Here is a 14121-nt window from a genome sequence, read left to right on the forward strand (position 1 = left end):
GTAAAATTGTCATTTGTAAACCCAAACACAGGACTACGTTAAGTATTTGAGGACTGGACAAAACTGTTAAGATGAGAAATCAAGACCAGGTTTGGAACTTGTGCAAGGTTAACTCTCCATGTTTCTCATGTTTCCAGAGCTGGTTAGTAATGCATGCTAAAACCACAAATGAAGATTCTACCATCTTAGTAAATTAATGTTGCAGCTGCTATTTTAAATTCTTTTCTTGTTGCATCTCTTCTTTTTCTCTCTCACACTGTTCCTATCCCAAATTTTCCCCGTCTCTTCCTGTCTTCTTTCTCCCTTTAGCATCCTGAAGTTTTATTGAGTCATCCATCCAAGCCAGTAAGTTCCCTGGCAAATTGAGAGGCTATTGCCAACCCCATCTAATTTTCTGTGTTGCATGTGTATTCACCTGTGCTTTTATATTTGGGCCAACACAGGGTATATTGGTGATTTACTTTAATAGTGGGTGTAGATGGTATGGATACAAACAAAATGCTGTAGTATGTCTGACCAATCATGCTCAAAAAAGCCTTCTAAGATGCTTTTTCTTTTTGGCTGCATTGGTCTTAACTTCATTTTTGTTTGGACAGCTTAATATTGTGCCAATGTTTTTGTTTCCCTTTGCTGCAGTTGCTTGAAGTGTCCTGTAGCTTTCCTTTCATCTCCATTGTCTGTGCATTTTCAGAGGAGGAATGTAGAATTTCTATGCAAATCAAGCTCCTTGCATGAAAGTATTCTATCACACTATGTATGGCAGCACATTAGAAATAATAATTAAGTTACGGCAAGTAAAAGATGACTTAAAAACTTGTGTAACCATTAAGCTCACTGGTACTATGTCAGTTTAATTTTGGATCCTATTACCAGTCTTGTGTTTGATGTCAAAGAGCACTCCTTTCAAGGAGTGTTTGTATAATAATATCTTGACACTGTAAATTACGTAATGCAAGGTGTTTTTATCAGATATTTCTTTTGTGACTGTGTGCCTAAAAAAATCATGTTACAAAACTTTGAACAGGCTGACATCTGTGTTACTCTTGACAATGTTCAGAGTAAACATAGCTGTCTATCCTGACAGTCATTGTCTGAAGGTCAGAGAATTCCTGGTGCTTATATAGATCAGGTTTTGCAACATCCCATATTAGAAATTATTTTAACAGAGCAGATAATGCAACGCATTTATGGGACTAGATTTGGGAAAAGAGTTGTAGTGTGCGATAGGGAAAAGTATTTCGTTAGGACTAGCAGAAATAATAATGAATGCTCAACTAGGGCATAAAAACTCCTATGTTACACTTTGAGTTGTTTATTAGATGTAAAAAAAAGTCATTAATAAATATTTTAAGGTATTTGGTGCACAAAGATTAGAAAAAACCCCATAATTTTCTTAAAGGATATAATATTAGTGGATATGGTATTTGAAGGATTTAATTATTTAGTATTTCACAACAGAGAATATTTTTTCCCCAGCAGTTTTGTGTGTTCAGGTATGAAAAGCAGACTCAAGACTTTTCTGGTAAATTGATACATTCCTCCACTTTAAAATAATTTGCTAGCCTCCTAACCTGACAGTTACACTGGTACAGTCCGTTACTAAACTTGTTTAATGCATCCTGTTAAATAGAATGTTTTATCAATTGTTTAGGCTTTTGCAAACTCTTTTAAATCTTTTAGCTGAAGTTTCTTATGTTGTTTGATCAGTCTGAGATTTTGTTTGGTTTTGTGTCTTTTTGATAGAAGCTCTCAGCCATAACTCACTGTTTTCAAGAGCAAAATATAGAAATGTGTTTAATCTTTTTTTTTTACTAGTAATTTTTTTATTAAAAGATTTGTCCTTGTACCAGATATTTTTGATGCCCCTGTTTAAATCTAAATTGGTTAAAGGTTAAATGCATTGTCTATTCATACGTGCTCAGTTGAGAGAGAGATTTAGCAATGAAACTTCCCAAAGATTCCACCTGCACTGATTATACCCCACCCTGAAGAGTGAGGAAGACCTTCTCATTGTCCTTCTCCATTGCCACAGCCTCTTCTAGGTCTGGTGATTTGAGCAGGCAGCAGCAATACTAAGTAGACTCTTCACCAAATGTCATGCTGGTTCCAACCAGCTGCTTGGTACAAATACAACAGATGCAAAAATCAGCATCTCGGTGTGCAGAACGGATCAGGACAAATAATGTTAGGATTAGAAGCCAGTACAGAAAGATAGCCACCAGAAGGAGAAAGATTGGATTTTGCTGGGGGAATGAGTAGCTAGGATTACCAGGAAAATCGTACTGAACTTGGGACTCGGGGAAGACATGGTTTGAGGAGGGAGTTGCATATGGATAGAAGACATGGGACTACAGGTGCTGTTGGATAGAACTAACTGTGCAAAAAAATCTCCCAAACGTGAAAAAATTGGAGGAAAAAGATAAGGAGAACTGGTACATTAGTGGAATCTGCCTGGATAAGAGGAGTGGAATTTGAATCTGGCTAAATAATATTGATAAAAGGTTGGGGAAATGAGATATAGTAAAAAAGGATTGTACTTGGTGCAAATAGGCAGGAGAATTTGTGCCTGGGAGAGCATATTCTCAACAACAGTCCTGTTGATGGTATATGACAATGTCAGCATCTTCTTATGCTGTGGAAGGTTGGAGGGGTTTTCCCCCAATTTTCTTATACCTAAAAAAATTAAGCTTACCTACTTTACTCCTCCCAGAAAACTTGTTAAGATAACATTCATTTTGAAAAATTAAATATCCAAAAGCTAGGAAATGGCCAGTGCAACATTGTGTCATTGTGAGGTCATTGTTATAACATTTTATAACTAATTTATTGTCTGCCAGACTCTTGCAGTCTTCAATATTGTGTGACAAATGCTCCAAGAATGAGCCAGAAATATATAAGGAAGATGGTAATCTAGAGAAATTAGATGATAAAACTTTTTTTTTTAAATAGTAGGGAAGCATTAAGGGAATAAGGCAGGATATTTTTGCATCTCAGTTTTACACCTGCACAACGGGTATAATAACACATCCTCTCTTCCCACTGACAGTGGTAGGAAGTGGTTACTTACCATCTCCCAAGAAACAGCCTACATTCATGATTAGCGTGATAGAAGGAAAATGGGGAAAATATTTTTTTTTCAGTGTCATTCATGTAATTTAGACTAAAGGCATAGAGCCATGTGCTGAGTATCAAAAACAAATACTGATCATTACTTGAGCAAATCCCTTCTGCACATTGAATGAAGCTCTGTTTCTGTAAAATCGTAGCCTGTGGTCAGGTGAGTAAAGCCTGGCTTGGAGGAGGCACGGGTAAGGGGGCTGAAGTACGCTCACAAAGACAGCTGTCACCTGGGCATTTCCCTTCTGTTTTCGTACACTTTTTGCGTTGGTGTAAATTCCAAAGAGAGCAAATTGTTGACGTTTAATAGTGACTATGGGAGCTCATATCTTTCCGAAGAGATCAGTTTTCAATAATGGGTTCTCTCGAGGCATCTCCCTCTTATTGAGACTTTCAGCCTTCTTTATTAAATGATTCCAACCAAATATTTGCTTATTCATTGTCAAAAATTTACAGCCACATTAACAGAGACTGACTATTTATGATATTTTGTCAGTAGTAAGATAACAAACAACTCTTTGTGACAGACTCAAGTTTTTCAGTGCATAGTATATCAGAGAATTCACTGAGCCTTTTACTTCCAGTGCAGCCTTTTTGAAAAGCTGTTACAGTACATGGTGTTTAGAGCATTGGAACTAAAGGAGGAACAAGTCTGATTGTTTCTCAAATATATAATTTTGTTGAAACTAATAAAGACCTGATAGAAGGCAGCACACGTTTTATCACCTGAATTGGTGCCTTAACAATAGGAAAGTAAAGAAAATTGTTATATATGTCTTTTGCAGTAAATAGTCATAATATGTTTTTGTATTTGTGTGTGCATTTACTATTGTTAGAAGATGTAAGGCACTCTTGGAGGCAGAAGGGTGGATTAAAAAGAGATTTCAAATTCTTGGGAACTTCTACTTTGTGGCCAAAAGTTCTTGGCAACATTTATATGTGAAATGTTAAACTTGAATTTACTGTCTCAATTTTTAGGTAAAAGTAGAAAGTGTTTGCTGTGAATTATTTGCTGTTTGATTTAGTTAATCTTTTAGGAATATTGATTTGGAATCTTAGTCATAATGTTTGGAATTTTTATTTACATTTTAGAACTTTTTAAATTAGATCTGTGCTATTGTTTTCTTCCCTGCCTCTGGCACACTTTAAGCTGTGTAAGATCACCTTTTCTCTTAGTAAAGAGGTTTTTGGCATGAGAAATACCAACTTAGAAAATTCTTTTTAATCTGTTTCGTCTTCCCCTCCTCTCCATCTGTAAATAGTGGTTATTTCTGTGAAACATCGGTCATCTTTGGTTTAGTTGTAAAAGTTGGCTTTGTCAGCTGATTTTCTGTGGAAGCGGTAGAAGTTATAGTACATTTATTTGAGGAACAATCACTCTCTTTTATTCTTTAGGTACCTAAAGTACTCACCCCATCACTTACTGCATTCAAGATGGGAAATGATGGCTAAGAGCAGAAAAGCAGAAAGCTGTTAAACCACTTCTTAGTTTATAGTCCCTCTTAAGAACTTTGAACACGTATCCGGAGTAGTAAGCTTAAACTATTCTTGGTCCTGAACCACTTAGAATTTGAAATTAATTGGCAAAAATCAATACTGATCAGATGAGCTTTGCTAATAAAAACCTAGCTCACTAAGGTGCTGCTTTCTAGCTAAAATGTGACTGTGTTTCTTATGCAGATCAATGCAGAATCAAACATACAAGTTTGATTGTGCTCTTGAAAGTAGCTTAAATTCACCCGTTTGATTCCACACTGGAGCAGACATGGAGAGCTAATGACAGGGCCAGTAGTAACAGTTAAGAGGTTTAAAATAGCCTGTAATCAGGTAAACTCAATGGCCTGTGTAGACATACCTTTTCTTATTTCTCATTTGTCAGAGGAAAAAGTGTGATATTCCCTTCACCCTAAGCAAGCTGCTTTTCAATTTATTTAATTTTTCATCATATTTTTATACATGTTCATATTTGTTTGTAACTATATTAAGAGGTTGCGGATTTAGGAATACTGTCTCAGGCAGAGCGGAAAGTTGAACCTGTCAAAATGCACTTCTTATAGTCTGTTATTGCAGCAGAAACTGTCACTGTATATGTCCATTTTGTTTTGAAAATGAAATTACTGTCTTATTTTGGAATTTTTGTACACCTTTGGTGGGCGGGGGAAGAAGTTGTATGTGGTTTTTGGTTTGGGGTTTTTTGGGGTTTGTTTTTTGTTGGTTTTTTTTACTGCGAATATAGGAATTCATTATTTGTGTTTCACTTTCTTTTTGGTTAAAAAAAAAAATACTGCTGAATGATTTTGCGCAAAGTTGCGTTGGGAAGGTAGCCAGTTTCATCTGTTCCAGATCTTGATGTGAGTTTGTGGGAAACCTCTAAATGCATTGGTTTTCTCTCCTATACAATAAATGAATCCAGTAGGATTTTAGATATGGTCATGTAACACGTATTTTGTACATAACCCACAAAATGGACCAAAGTCAGTCAGTAATTCACAACTCAGGAAGTGGTCTCCAGTTTACACCATATCACATAACGTTCTCTTTGTGTTAGGTGAAAGTATCCATACTTAGGTGCGTTATATACAAATAACATGTGTTACGTGTCTTAACTAATAATTTATGTCGTGTAAATAGCCCTTTCGTACTATAAAAACCAGACACACTGACTTGTTGGCTAATTTTCTAAAAAAGAAAATTGATTTCCTCTTCTCAGTAGTGTCTCTTGGGTTGTTGGGGAGATGCTTTTACTAGCACACAGTAATATAAATCAGGACTGTCCTGACAGTAGAATTGCATTAGGTCTTATGACTGACTTTGAATTAGAGAGTTTAGTAATCCAGACTAACAGCCTAGCTTTGCTTTTTTTTAAAGAAGTTTCTTGCTTATCTGATTATGTATTTTGGATGACTTTAAAGAGCCTGGAGGAGTATTTGTTAAAACAAACAATTGGGATGTTGGAAACGTACCTAAATCCAGTACAGACGAATTCAGGCTCTGCCTCTGGTGAAAACCAGACTTAACTCTATACATAGCGTCTCTTAGGAGAATATAGATGCCCCCCAGTAGATTTGTAGATGTCCCCCAAAAACAGTATTCCTAGTTCGTGTGAAACAATATTTGGGAAGGGAGAATAGAGGTTTTGTTTGAAATTTAAGCATAGTTGAAAAGGAAATCTAATGAAATATTTCAGATTTCCCGCAGGCTGAAAATCCCAATAAAGCATATCAGGAACACTCTCCTTCCAAAGCAGAGTATGTTCCCTGATGCCTGCGGCTGTTCATGGAACCGACACGCTTATCAGTCTCATTGCTGCAACGTCCTCCTGGAGTCTGCATCATCTTGGCAACACATTATTTAGACTTCCACTTGCCTTAGAGAGTCCTTTCCAAAGGTTTATAATTCAAAGTGCTTATGGGGCAGTGAGGAATCTGGAAGCATAGACAGCCGTAACTCCAAAAGGCTTCTCAAAGCTTCCAGGCTCACCAGGGATGCACTTGGAGCTGGGTCTCAGTCAGAAGCTCAGAAGCAGGATTTTTGGATTTACGGCTCAGTGACAGAGGAGTAGCAGGGTTTGACTCGAAAGTCTCTCAGAAGTGGGGAGCCTTTTAAGTTTCCTAAACACATTGCCTCAGGAAAGGGTTCTGTTCTCCCAGAATCTATTGTTGTTGGGTGCTCCTGCTGAGACCTGCCTGGGAGACATGGGGATTGCCAGGCACTTTGTTCTAGGGTAAAGTACTGTACGTGTTTTCCAGCTTTCTGGAATTCCTGCTTAAATAAAAAAAAAGAAAGAAAGGAAAAAAGAAAGAAAACCAAAACAGTTTAGCTTCAACCCTTGAGCAGGCTGCTGCAGGTCCAAGGCCCTGGAATATGAAGTGTTCCAGTATTTGGACAACCCAGATCCATCCCAAGGTCATAGTCCCAGTAAAGACAGGCATCAAGGCCTTCTTCAGTCCTAGAATATTCTGCTCTGAGATTCTCCTGGATTTCACTAGAATGAGGCCTTGGCTTTAACCGAGTTAATTAAAAATAAGAGACTTCTAGGCAAAAATGTTGGGGTCAATGAACAGATATTTTCCTTCAGTCTTATTTTACTGAATAACTAAACAGATTTAGCCAAGTGTATTTTTGCTGTTTGGTTCTTTGGAAGCAGCAGCTTCTAACCCTGAGGTTTATGCTGCTGCAGTTCTGTCTGCTTGCCTTTAAAAAGCAACAGAGTCCTATATTATTGGATTTAGACTTACTGTGCTTTGGAGCAGAACACTGGCAGCTTGTAAAACAACTTTCCATAGCTGTACACAGAGGGGGAAAAAGTCTGTAGTCTTATTTTCTGTTGTAGGTTCATTTCAGAGAAGAGAAAGGCCTTGAGTTTGCAGGCAATCTTGGTCAGCAGAATAGCTCCACCAAACCTGCTAGTCACTGAAGCAAATTTGAGCAATTCTGAAATAGCTTTAATTGATATCAAATAGCAGTTCAAGATCCAAGAGCAGAGGGGCAGGGGGAGAATGAAAAGATAGTCCTTAGTCTGCTGGTTTAAATTCCATCATAAATATTGCCTTTTCTTTGTCTCTAATATGTTTGGAAACTGTTGAATTAATTTTACTAATAAGATAACAAACCAAGCCATTTTAAAAAAAATGAAAAAAGCTCTTAATTGTTGTCATTTGATCCTCAGTCCTCTGATGCTTTTTGTCCTCATAGCCTGATTTTAAAAAACATATTTCCTAGATAACTAGGTGAAGATATTTTCAGTAGGCAGCCATACTCATATTAGTCCTAGTCTATACGGCTCAGATAACTAGCAAGAATGTCAGTAGATCAGCACCATCTGTGTAAATCTGTCTGACACTTTGCATACTGATGTAGTCATTGAAGGCTCTTAACCTGTGATTTGTTGTTCTAGATTATCTGGGTTAAAAATACCTCAGATAACTAATTCTACAGTCATATCACTGCTTTAGAAGTGTATTTCATGAATTTTTATATCCACTCACACTTACTTTTCTTTCCTTTCAAATAAGTTTAACTTTTTTCATATTTTTACTTCTTTCTTCTGTCAATTCTGTTCAGATCAAAAAAATCACTTAAATCTTTTTAGACTGAATTAAAAAAAATTAAATTTGTTTCTGAATTCTTTTTTCTAGAAAGTATTTCCCCATACTTAAAAGTAGCATATATTTATTTGTGTAATAATTAATCTTGCCATTTTGAAATAGATATCTAGATAGCATTTTGCAGTCGTCATAGTATCCGTAAAATATATATGTGTGAATGAATTGTTTTTTCTTGAACCTTCTTGTTACAGGCTCATGAGGCAACACTGGAGGCTAGGGCCAGCCCAGAGCTGAGTGATCGTATGCAGCAGCTGGAAAGGGAGGTAACACGGTATCGGGAAGAATCTAGCAAGGCTCAAGCTGAAGTGGATCGTCTTCTTGAAATCTTGAAAGAGATGGAAAATGAGAAGAACGATAAGGATAAGAAGATAGCAGAACTGGAGAGGTGAGAGTGATATAAAATTACTAGAGCAGCAAAAGAGCTGATTAAAGTTGGAGTTAACTTAGTCCATTTTTCTTGTCTTAAAAACCTTAGAGTGCCTATTTTGGGAAAGTCTGTTTAGAGTTTTTCTGTCTTCAGTCCTTTATTTCGGTGGATTGTAAGCAAAAAGGTGTCTTATTGTGTGCTTTCATTACCCGGCTGCTCAAAAATGGGGTTGATTATAGATAGAAGGGTAGATAGAACTGTAAGGGAATGGAGATGGTAGGAAAAGTTGCCAACACTGTGGTGTGTTTGGAGAACAATTGTTCTTTTGATTTAATAAATTCTTCAGACGTTGTTCTCCAGAAAAGAAATGAGAAGAATTACTTTTAAGCACTTGTGATACTAGTTACTCTGGTTCTTCTGACAAGCGGCATTGAAAATCTTTGTACTGGTAGGGATGCAAGTAAACTTTGGCTAATGTAAAGCCAAATGAACAGATATGCTTTTGTCCAAACGAAATGTGATTCAGCACTTTTCAGCATTCTGTTGGGGCCAAGAGGGAGTTTCTAGGCAGTAATACCTGGTTGGGGTGTTTTGTTTACTTTACGATTCACAATGAAGAGTCATTAACTTTGAACAGCAAAATGGAAATTTGATTATTTCCATTTACCTTGTGCCATAGTCTTTCTAATTTCTGTCCTATCCCTATTTAACTGCTCTGCGTTTAGTGTCAGGAAGATTAGGGGAACTGAGTAGAGGACGTTTCAGGTTCTGTGCGATGGCAATGGTTATTGTTCATTGGCTTGATGATAGTCAAATTATGGGCCCCTCTGAATGATATGAAAAACTCTTTCCTACGAAGTCTATTCTTGTTTCCTTGGAGGTGACGGAGCTCTGAAACAGTTCAGCTTGTCAGCTGAGTTTCTTCTCTCTTTGTGATTGTAAGCAGCATCCTGTTAGTTTTCTTTAAGTTGTTATTTTATTTAACCAAAATTCTCTATATACCTATGGTGTAAGCTTGAACATCCAAAAGTGAGGATATGTCCTTTTTAACTGTCTTCCCTTTTTTCCTAAGTGATACAATGTTCAGCCCATTGATACATGATGTCTTCAGCAGAACATTCAGGCAATAGGTTGAAAGAGTAGGTGCATCAAGTATAGACATGAAAAAGCCATATAGCAGTTGCAAGTCGTATTTGTGTGATTTTTTTTTTTTTTTTTTCATTCCCTTCGAGGGGCCCATCTTGGGTGTGGAGTTCACCATGTCATCATCATCTTAGGGCATCCCTTACTGAGGATCAGGGTATAAGCAACAAACTTCCATTAGAAGTAAGGCCAGGTTGGATGGGGCTTTGGGCAACCTGGTCTCGTGGAGGGTGTCCCTGCCGGTGGCAGGGGGGTTGGAACTAGATGATCTTTGAGGTCCCTTCCAACCCAAACTGTTCTATGATTCTGTGATTCTATAAGGTATGGAGAAGAAATATGTTCACAGTGCCTTAATTATTTCTGTGTGCAGAAGTAATTACTGTTTAGGAAAAGCAAGTCAGAAATATTCATAATTCCTCAATCTGATTCCTAGAGGAGATTGGAATGGCAGGAAGAGAATTTTCTTATCCAAACTTTTAATGCAACTCTGATTTTTTTATTGCATTACAATTCAGAAACTAATCAAGATTGGGACTTGCAGTGTCAAACACTGAATAAACACATGTAAGTGGCCTATAATCAAAAGAGTTTATAGTCTACAAAGCAAAAAAAACCCACCAAAACCCCAGAGAAATAGATGGGCCTCCTTCTCTTTTACATGCTCTTAAAAGCATTGGCACACAGTCTTCAAAGACTTAGACAGGAAGTTTTTCTTTGATGCAGTTCCAGAGATCTGCAAAGCAGTTCTTGTTTTTCATGTTACAGTGGTAGTTTTTTGCTGTTTCAGTCACAGACCAAACTCTTTTTATATCAATAAAAGCATAAAAACCCCAAATGACTGCACATCATTCCATAACGGTTTAGTGAATACTTTGACTATTCAGTGCTATGCATTTCTTCTTACCACTTGATCTTTGCTCTTATAAAAAAATAGTGGTCCTCTTCTGTTTTTAACTTGTCTTTTCTACTAATACTGAGATACAATAGAATATGTCTTCTTTTATTTCTAATAATTAGAATAGGTATTTCAGCTATGTCAAAGAAAAGACTTACTTCTGTTATCATGTGATTGCCAGCAGCCGTATAAATCAAGGGGCAAAAAAACCCCCAAAAAACAATATTCATTTTCTCTAACCACTGTAAGTGTTAATGGAAAAGGTCCTGAAGATCTAGAGACCTAAGGTACATACTGTTAGTGTGATGAATTAGTGAAGTATCAACACCTGAAATGATTTTTCAGGTGGCACTGTAATATAATCACAGCACTGGAGAAAGAGACAAGGTTTCAGATACTTTGGTGTGAGGTTTTGACCAGTAATTTCTCTTTTTCTGAATAATTATTGAAATTTTTATTTGGCCTTAGTTGTTTTCAACTGTTCCTCGGAACCCCTCTTCTCTGGAAGCTCACTTTCTCCTTGTGAGTTTTTACACAAAGCAGTTTTTAACATGCCTATTAAATGTATAGGTTGGTCCTGGTTTTATCTACTATGCTTGTTTATAAAGTATTCTTTAATGGCTGAACTGAAATATCCGGGCATGTTACGTGAATAGATAATTTTGCCTTGTAAAAGTCCTTCCTAAACTGTGGTCCGTGCAGAGCAAGCTAGCAATTATCTTGACTTCTAATGCTTCTACAGCTGTTCAAACTCTGTTGTGTAAAGAACCCTAGCACTTGCAGAAGCATTTGTCAGCAAGCAAAAAAGTGAATATTGCTGTGCCTATCAGGAACCACTGTTACTCCCATCTAGAGCAAGATAAGAAGAAATAAGTCAAATTCAGAGAATAACTGTACTAACAAAAAAGGGATTTTTCAAAAGAGGGAGTCTCTCCCTAGAGTTTTTCCTTATGCTAGTTATATGTGACAACTAGACCGTACGTCGTCAGGAGAAGAGAAATAGTAACACGGTTTCATCCATAGAAGAGAAGAAGTGAGTCACCTGTTAGGGAGGTATGTATAGGGGAACAGAGGAGAGGAAGATGAAATGAGAAGCAGAAAACTGTTCTCTTAAGCCTTTTCAATGATGGCAAAGCCGCTTTCAGTTAAAATTAAGATAAAGAGGGAAATGCTTCCACTCTTCAGTAACTGTTGCAATTACTGGGTGGGGGATATTGTTTTTCAGCTGTGAATGGGAGGAAAGATATCCAGAAATAATGTGTTAAATATGGTGCATGCTATGCAAAAGTTTGAAAACTACTCTAGAGTCAACATGAGATTGAAAGCACAAGCTCATAAATTTATATTCTCTGTGGGCAGGATTTTGCTTTTTCTTACTGGAAGGTGGGCCATAAGTCTGCGTTTCTTCTGTGGGTGAACAGCCCTATGAGTTTTGTTTCTGTCCCCGGATTGTGGTGGCGTAGAGGGTTTTGCAGCTGTCTGGTTGTTCACTTTCTTTATAACTAACTGTTTGTTTTTTGTATTGCCATTCCACAATCTCCTGTCTCTCTGTAACTTTTCATTTTCTGTTTTGTTTCCTTCCTCACTTTTTCTTTCCATTTATACTGTCACGTCCTGGTTCCACGAGTTGTTTTGTTTTGTACGTGTGGGGGTTTTTTTGACTATGCCTTTTCTCAGAAAGCACGCCTCCCGCAAATTGCACCCTCCCTACCAGGTGTCGGTCCCTGCACCGCAACACGTAGGGGGGTTTGTGTGGGACTTCCTGGGAAAGTGAGTGCTCTATAAGGCTTCTGTTTCCTATGGGGTGGAATGTCACTGCTGGCTGCCCGGCTGCTGCTGCTGCTGCTGTTTGGGTCTGCTGCAATTATGCTTTTTTTCTTAGGTCAAACAGGAACTAGTTATGTCAAGTACAAGCTCTAACAGCCTCTGCGTTCAACACATGTCACAGTGGTCATGACCACAGTCCAAAGGAGGTTTGCTGCTATTCTCCCTGATTTAAACTCAACAGAAGCTGTTGCTTTTTATTCTAATTCTCTTGCTGTGTTTTACCTTTTGGTTCTAATCTCTGCTATCAATTCTGCCTGAACCAGCTAAAACCAAAGTGGTCTAAAATGTGTCATTGATAGAGGTCAGTATTGCCCTATTCTTGAGTTTTATTGCAATTCTTATCTTGTACTAAAGGAAAAAAAATAAGAGAAAAGAAAGAAAAATTATGCTAATCATCTGGGACATGGCCATCATGGCCTTCAGATGGGTAGTTTACACACAGAGGTATTTGTGTGCATATATTCTGCAAATAAGAACTAATCCTCTATCTGCTTGAGAGGTGACAGTAATACATAGGTATGTGTTGCTTCACAAGTAAGCACTGACTGAATATATATGGAAGTCCTGGTTCCAGTCACAGCCTTGAAATTTATTTTAATTTGGCGTGCTCGCTATAGATGATAGGTAGTCCTTGTAAGGATGTAGGATGTCACCATTTTTTTTTTCCCGAAGGAAACTTGACTTTGATTTGGGAACCAGCAAGACTGTGCCCAGCTTTGGAATACCAGCAGTCCCAGTAAGGACAGCTGGAAATTATGGCTATTTTGAAAGAGAAATTTGGGAGAGTTTTTCTAAAAAGAATTTAAAGATGCCCTGTTCAAGAAGAAACCTTCAAACTTTTGATGTGTAGCAGCCAAAAGATACTTCTCATTTTAAATATTTCTTCTCAACAGTAAATAAAGATAAAAGATTAAAAAACATAGGGTGATCTAGAAGGAGTGTTGAAAAATGTGGGCAGTAGAAGGAGGTGTCTTACTCTATATGTCTATAAGATGGTGATATGTTTGTGTAGTGGTCTATGAAGGATGGATGGGGAGAGAAATTAACTGCATATTCCATCAGCTTTATGGTTTCCTAGAATGGTGTAAAGGAAACTATACTAGTAGATTATGCCCTAAGCTTTTCCTAAGTCAACAATTTGAAGTTGAAATACATATTTTCAAGCCACTGCTCATATCTTATAATAATTCTTTGGTTTCCAAATTGGTTGTTACTGTGAATTTTTAGATATTTTTTTATAAAGAGAATTCCTAAACAAGAACTATATCAGGGCATATACGTAATTTGAAGTGAAAGAGACGTTGTCAAATTAAAGAACAAAAGGCGTTGATAAAGTCTTAATCAGCACCATTAAAGTTAACCTTGAGAGACGGTGTGACTATAATTCTGTGTTATCATAGCTCATTTAAGTCCTCCAAAAATAAATTAGACTCCGATTCAGGTGCAGGAAAACCTGAAATAATTAAATATCACTTTAAAACACTTTAATCCATTTTGATACCATCAGTCATAAAAGCAAATTGAATATGTTTATCTCATGGTTGTCTGGTATTATTACAAGGCAGAATTTGTTGTTGTTTCTCATCCACTTCCCTCAAAAATTCCTAGCTTAAATAAATACTAAGGTTCTAAGGTTAATAACTCAAAACATAGGACTTTCCAAA

The 14121-nt window shown here is 37.2% G+C and overlaps 1 protein-coding gene across 7 annotated transcripts in view; it reads left to right on the forward strand.

Moving 5' to 3' along the window:
- Positions 1 to 14121, forward strand: part of ERC1 (ELKS/RAB6-interacting/CAST family member 1) — a 297951-nt gene that overhangs the window by 114411 nt on the left and 169419 nt on the right. For all 7 annotated transcript variants that reach the window (XM_054835847.1, XM_054835865.1, XM_054835858.1 and 4 more), the window contains one exon: positions 8417 to 8610. In XM_054835847.1, coding sequence (XP_054691822.1) covers positions 8417 to 8610 — 194 coding nt within the window. The remainder of the gene's footprint in view (positions 1 to 8416; positions 8611 to 14121) is intronic.

The sequence above is a fragment of the Grus americana genome, chromosome 1 (assembly GCF_028858705.1).
Source record: "Grus americana isolate bGruAme1 chromosome 1, bGruAme1.mat, whole genome shotgun sequence".
Taxonomy (NCBI): Eukaryota; Metazoa; Chordata; class Aves; order Gruiformes; family Gruidae; genus Grus; species Grus americana.